The sequence below is a fragment of the Gossypium hirsutum genome, chromosome D02 (assembly GCF_007990345.1).
Source record: "Gossypium hirsutum isolate 1008001.06 chromosome D02, Gossypium_hirsutum_v2.1, whole genome shotgun sequence".
NCBI classification, from domain to species: domain Eukaryota; kingdom Viridiplantae; phylum Streptophyta; class Magnoliopsida; order Malvales; family Malvaceae; genus Gossypium; species Gossypium hirsutum.
In genome coordinates, this window is record NC_053438.1 from 55556376 (window position 1) to 55562538 (window position 6163).

At 34.6% G+C, this 6163-nt stretch overlaps 1 protein-coding gene across 2 annotated transcripts; it reads left to right on the forward strand.

Moving 5' to 3' along the window:
* On the forward strand, positions 1-6163 carry LOC107910015 (uncharacterized). Of its 2 annotated transcripts, none has more exons than XM_016837749.2 (14): positions 1-335; positions 1194-1267; positions 1377-1454; positions 2104-2179; positions 2457-2521; positions 3213-3314; positions 3540-3629; positions 3712-3786; positions 3895-3927; positions 4026-4106; positions 4241-4300; positions 4757-4822; positions 5481-5526; positions 5739-6163. In XM_016837749.2, exons 1-14 carry the CDS (start codon positions 293-295, stop codon positions 5840-5842), a joined length of 993 nt encoding a protein of 330 aa, XP_016693238.1. In that variant the 5' UTR covers positions 1-292; the 3' UTR covers positions 5843-6163. The 2 variants fall into 2 exon arrangements, with proteins under 2 accessions (XP_016693238.1, XP_016693237.1); XM_016837748.2 differs by having other exon boundaries at positions 5481-5525; positions 5632-6163.

Sequence of the window (6163 nt, forward strand, 5' to 3'; positions counted from 1 at the left end):
AAAAATGGAGGGCCATTTCTAGAATTAATCAACAAACTTAGTAAATAGGGTTGTTGCGTTGTTTAACGATTAACCAAGCCTTTGATTTCTCCAGTTTCCCCTTACTAAACCCCAGCTATTGCAGGGCAGAAGCAGTTGAAAAACCCAGCAACCAAGAATAATTTATAACTAAAGAATAAAATTTGATTTCTTTCCTTCTTTGAATATTTTGTTCTCATGGTACTTTAGCAGTCTCCGTTGCTCCCTATATACACTCACACTGTACCAACATACGCTCCAACCGTAGCCGGCCATGGCTCTCCCTCTTGGAAAGCTAAGTATCCTCGTCGGTGCAGGTCCGTGCCATCGTTGCTCCCCTCAAATTTCTTTTTGAACTTATGATTCAGTTATCGTTTGGATTTCTGAGGGTTCCTTACGTTTTGCGGTTGCTAAATCCGTTTAATATTTTGGGTTAGTTGAACTAAATTTAGGGTTTTAGATGAACCCTTTGTTTCGAGTTGTGTTTGGCTCATGGGATTTATGTTGTTCGGTTTGTTGGATTCTACGGAATGGCTAGTGGTTATGGTGCTGCGTTGGCAATTGATTACATTGAATTGGGGTGGTTTTATCTGGCTCCTGTGTTTTAGTGCTTTGTTAGATACCGTATAATGCATTAGGGACCAAGGTCCTAGCTGTGGGACTGGGATTGAAACTGGAACGGGAAGATGGAATCTTGTTTTTGTTAGCTTAAGATGATGAACTTGAAGGAAGATTTTACAAACAGAGAGGGCCTCTGTAGATTATACAGGCTAGTAGGCTGGAGTGATATTCAATGGAACTGTAAATGTTTATAATATCAAACGGTGTCTATATGTTGTAAAAATGACTTTGTTATCTTATTGTGAAGTATCTTGATGCCTTCTCTACTAATGGAAGATGATCCCTATAGACATTTATGGTCTAGGATAGTAATTTCATAGGCTTAGTCTTTACTTCATCATTGAGAGAGAATAAAAGCATCGTTTTTTATTCTAAATTGATCAATTGATTAGACAAACTCATTGCTTTGAAAATTATGATCAAACTAGTATGTTCATATGTGAACATATTATTTTTATGCTTGTTGAGTACAAACGTACCTACCAACTTGGATATGCCTCAGCCATTAGAAAGAACCACTTTTCTAACTAATTTGGCTGTTATTTTCTTTCTAGGCATTGTTGGCTCAATTCTTGCAAAAGAAGGACACATGCCAAATCTTTCTGATTTTGTTTCTGGTGCTTTCAAGGTACTTTTTCCATTTCTTAAGTGAAATGCAATTTTCTTTTAATATATAAAATTGAGATGATGCTGCAGTTCCTTTCTTGCTGACTTGGTAATAATTTCTCCTGCTGTAGTTTGCTTTTCGGCAACTTAAACATGATGATTCTACTCCATCAGGAAACAAGCCACGCAATGACTATTTGATGGCTCAGGTTTATACTTGATCTCCTATGCCCATTATGAGTAAACTATAATATAGTAGCTTCTGATATTTGGAACTGTTTCTGCTTGTTTGATTGTTATAGTCGAAAATTGAGATGCCAATTGAACAATGACAATGATTTTTATGATGTTCTATGACCCTTCAGTCTTTTACTAAGTAATTGATGATTGAAAAGAAATTACCAGCCTCCAGGTGTTATTGATGATTATAACTAATTTTTACCTCTTTTTTAGTGATGAAATTTGGCTGCATTTGCGTCAAGATTAATTTCTTTTGACTTTTCTGTATGGTGGTAGCTAAGGAGTTGGTTGCTGAGTCCAATTTTAAAATTCTATGTTTAATTACACCCTGAAAAAAAAAATTAGCATGTGGCCTGGAAAATTGGTAGATTAGTTTTTGCACATTGTTAATTATCCTATGTATTTACATGTCTTTGTTACTTCATTGAGCAATATATTATTGTTACTGCCAAGCAGTCTTGAACCTTATTCATTCTGTGTGCTTTTCATTTCATTGATGATGGTTCCCTATTATCCTGATACCAAGCTTCGTTTTTTTTTTTTTTTTTTTTTTTTGAGAGTAGCTTTATATTTGAGTTTGTAGAATTATATCTTGTTCAAATTTATCTACTTTTGCAGGTTAATAGCCTAAGGCAGGAACTTCAAATCTTAGCGTCAAACGGACCGGTTACTATTGTAACTGGACATGGATCAGGTTATTGTTGTTTCCTCTGAAAGTTGAAGGCAAAATTTTGATGTTGATCATTTGCATAAGTGGCGCATACATTTGCTACAATTTTTTACAGTGTACCAATTCGTATTTCCTTGTAATCCTTTTATGCAATATGGACAACTATTATGGATCCATATGAATGAGCAAATAATGATGATACCTTTTCTTGGAGGCACTATAACTTCCAATGTAAATTAATTAAATTCTACTCTTATCGTGTTCCTGAGGATTGTTTCAGAAACGTTTTTGCCTTATGCAGGTAGCAGCAAATACAGAATAATAATTGTTGTTGTAGTAGTTGGATATGGCTATGTTTGGTGGAAGGTAATGGTTTTTTATTCTTTTGAGTGTATTAATTTGTGTAGGTTATATAGAGCAATAAATAAGATAGTTGAATTCCTGATAATAGAGCCACATAAAAAATTCTGGCACTATTTGCATTTTCTCTTTGCAAAATACAAGATACCAGTACCTTGCTGGCTAGTTCTTCTGTGACCTAAGGCTGAAACTTTTATGGTTTAAGTTGGCTTGCTACCATTCTTTTTATGCACTTATAGAGTTCATTGATTCTTCTCATTAGTCTGTACTTTTTCTCAAATGAACTTTTAGAACTGATGACCAGTTGATTTTTCACATGAACATGTTACGGATATCACAACATAAGTGGTGGTGAGAAATTTATTTTTGGTGGGATGACCGAAATCAGCAATGAAGCTGATGGACTGATGGTTATTTGTCAGCAATTAAGTTTTGCCTATAAGAAAGTAAAATGTTTTCTAGCATGTATTGGAAGTACTTGGTAGATAAATATTCAAATAAACAGTTTAAAATTTTAATTTCTTGTAATTCCAGTTTATTGATCAGTAAATTTTAATTGTGCTCATGCACACATCTATATATATATTAGAAAACAGAAGCAGGAATTGCTGCTCTATTCCATTTTTTATATTTATTTTGCTTAAAAAAATTGTTCCTTTACTTGCGTATTAATGTTATATTCCACAAATGGTTTCAGGGTTGGAGACTTCCTGATCTGATGTTTGCAACAAGACGTAGTTTATCTGATGCGCGTGATGCCATAGCAAAGCAGCTTGATAGTGTTTACTCATCAATCTCGGCAAGTTTCTCTTTTACTTTCATTTATTTTTCTCATTTAAATTTGTTCTTTGCTATTTTACAATATGATATCCTGCTTAAATCCCTGAATGGCCACCTAATATGTAAGTTTCAACTACAAGCTACACGTTTTTGGTTTCCATCCTTCATTTCAGTGTACTACCTACTAAATTAACTAGCGCTCCTTTGTTTCTCTTCCTTTATAATTTTTCTTTTTCTCTTCTAGGCTACCAGGCGACATTTGTCGTCAAGAATTGAGGGTGTCGATAACCATCTGAATGAAATTGCAGATATTGCTGCCACTACTCAAGACGAGGTAGATATAAGTTTGTGGTACTATCTTAGTTTTCATTTAAACAAGGTTGACTGTTATTAACTGAATTGATTGAGTTGTATAGGTTTCTCTGCTACAAGATAAATCAAAGATGCTCAACAGCAATGTTCATTCTGTTCGTTATGTTGTTCAAACTCTGGTAAGCATTCTTTAGAATTGTTTTTTTTCTGCATTCTTCCGCATTGTGTTTACTAGGTACCTTGATACTGTTTGGATTCGAAACTAAGATTACCCTCGCTCTCTTCAGGAAAGTAAGATCAACAGAATAGAAGGGAAGCAGGTAATTCTTATATTAACAACCAAAATATATGGTGCAACATTAGCACAATTTCTTTTATTGCTCTTCTTAACTTGTATGGTGTTTTGTAATTTATATAGGATATGACAAATGAAGGAGTAAACTGGTTGTGTGATTATGCCCAGACCATGGAACAGAATAGACCCACTGATCGTATTCAGGTGTGTTTCCTTAATCTTATGCATCTGAACTGCAATGAACTATAAGTTCTCCTTTATCTCTCTCTTTCTTTCTTTGGTGTCAAGATTCCATTATGCTTAAATTAATTGTTCTTATTGTTATTTAAATCTTGCAGGCTGCAACAGCTAGTTCCTCCAGGCCGGCTCTTGAAGCACCAACAAGAACACCATCAAGGGTTAGATTCTTTTTCTCTTTAATTCATGGTGAATGATTGCTTGCTCTGAACATAATAGAATTCTTGGACTATGTGGGCATGCATTTTAAGGGTAGGATTCTGAGACTGATGCATTTGGACCTTTTAAACTTTTTTTTTTAAGGTTCGACTAATAAATGCTTTTGCCTTTTATTTTCTGCTAGTCTTTTTCTGATTATTATTATCACTTTCATCATCAAGTAAAGAAGCAATAGCATCTATCAAATGGAGTCTTAGTTTCATTTTCATCAACTGAATATGGGTCTCAGGCTTGGAATCCACTCTGTCTGATCAATGCTAAGTATTGCTTATTTTCCCTGTTCAATTTATTTGACTGATATTAAATTTTAGTTTGTGATTCCATAAGCTGAAGTTAGTAAGCAACTAGTTGAAACTGACTGTAACGTTTTTTCTGCTAAATCTTGTGTGTTTAAGCAGACAGGGTCTTTGCCTCCCATTGTACCAGTAGATTTGCCAGCTCCTGATTCAAATGGAACTCATATGGTTAGTTGACTTTGCAGAGTCCAGAATTAGAAATAAAAGAACAGAAAATTAATTAAAGTAGTTCTGAAATGGTTTGAAAAGATGCGGGAATGTGAATTCTGTTATCTGGCTTTTCTTTTATCTTTACTCAACCACAAAGACGCATACTTCATCAACATTGAAATTCATCCATGTGCTTTATGAAAACTGAGTAGTCCTCTACTCTAATCTATCTAAATTTGGTCATTGTACTTCACAAAAATTTGAGAAGTTAGTCCAATTATTAATAAACAAATGAACTGTTGATTTTTGCTAATTTGTTGCATATATATATTGATGAACTGCTAATTTTTGCTAATTTAGTGCAGATAAATTGTTGAATTGGTGATTTTCAGATCAGCACTTTAACGATAAAGCCTAACAGTATTATCCAATTGGACTAACTTCTCAAATTTATTGGAGTATAAAGTTTTGAAATTAAAGTAGAGGGATTAACTCTCAATTTTAATGTTTGAGTCATTTTTATTTGCGTGCTTGGAGAAATTAATTCTACTAAGAGACGTCTTTGTTAAACTAAATTGGTCCCTAGGACAATCATGGTTTCGGTCCAAGTGGCTAGATCTAAAATAAAATTTATCCCCTTAGATAAAACTCCTCTCTCTGATTTAACTCTTGGCAGGTAAAGAGATCTCCAAGAAATGCTGTCTCTGCCTCAGGCCTTAAGGTTAGCCTTTTTCGTTTCATGTCTATAACAGTTGGGGGTTTCTTCTGTTGTTTTTTCAAATTAATCCTTTTGGTCTCGATGGTTACGTGTGTCTGGGTGGTTTCAGGAGGTAGGTGAATCAAGTAGCAATGATGTTGGTAATGGGAAAGCCACTTCAGAAGACAAAACTAATGGGTCTTCTTCAAGTTCCGGTTTCTCCGGGATGATGTTTTCAGGTGGGAATGGTTCTTTTCTCACAAGAACGTGCAGTGCAACAAATGCCGTGCTGCAACAGATGTGATCAAGTCGATAACAATCTTAAACATCTTGACTTTTAAAACAAAGATTTAAATTCCTGCTTGACTATAAAATTTTAGGTTGGGAGAGGGTTTTCCCCAGGTCTGAGGTGTCTTTGGATCATTTAGTCCTTGCAATTCAGATCAAAGGGTAGTAGTGCCTGGCCAAGCCAAAAGTTATTTTGGAGTGGGGGGTGCTGATTTTTGTAGAGAATCATTAGAGATGCCTGCTTGTTTCTGGGTAATATAATTTTTATTTAGGCTACGTAACACGGATTTTTTTTAAATATTCATATTCTACAATATCCGTGTTCAATATATTTTTGAATAAAAGTATGACAAACAAGTACAACTTTCCAAATA

Coding starts and splice junctions, on each gene's coding strand:
- LOC107910015 (XM_016837748.2), top strand. CDS start 293: ATGGCTCTCCCTCTTGGAAAGCTAAGTATCCTCGTCGGTGCAG. Junction 2,522..3,212: donor ATGGCTATGTTTGGTGGAAG/GTAATGGTTTTT, acceptor AAATGGTTTCAG/GGTTGGAGACTTCCTGATCT. Junction 3,787..3,894: donor GTTATGTTGTTCAAACTCTG/GTAAGCATTCTT, acceptor CGCTCTCTTCAG/GAAAGTAAGATCAACAGAAT.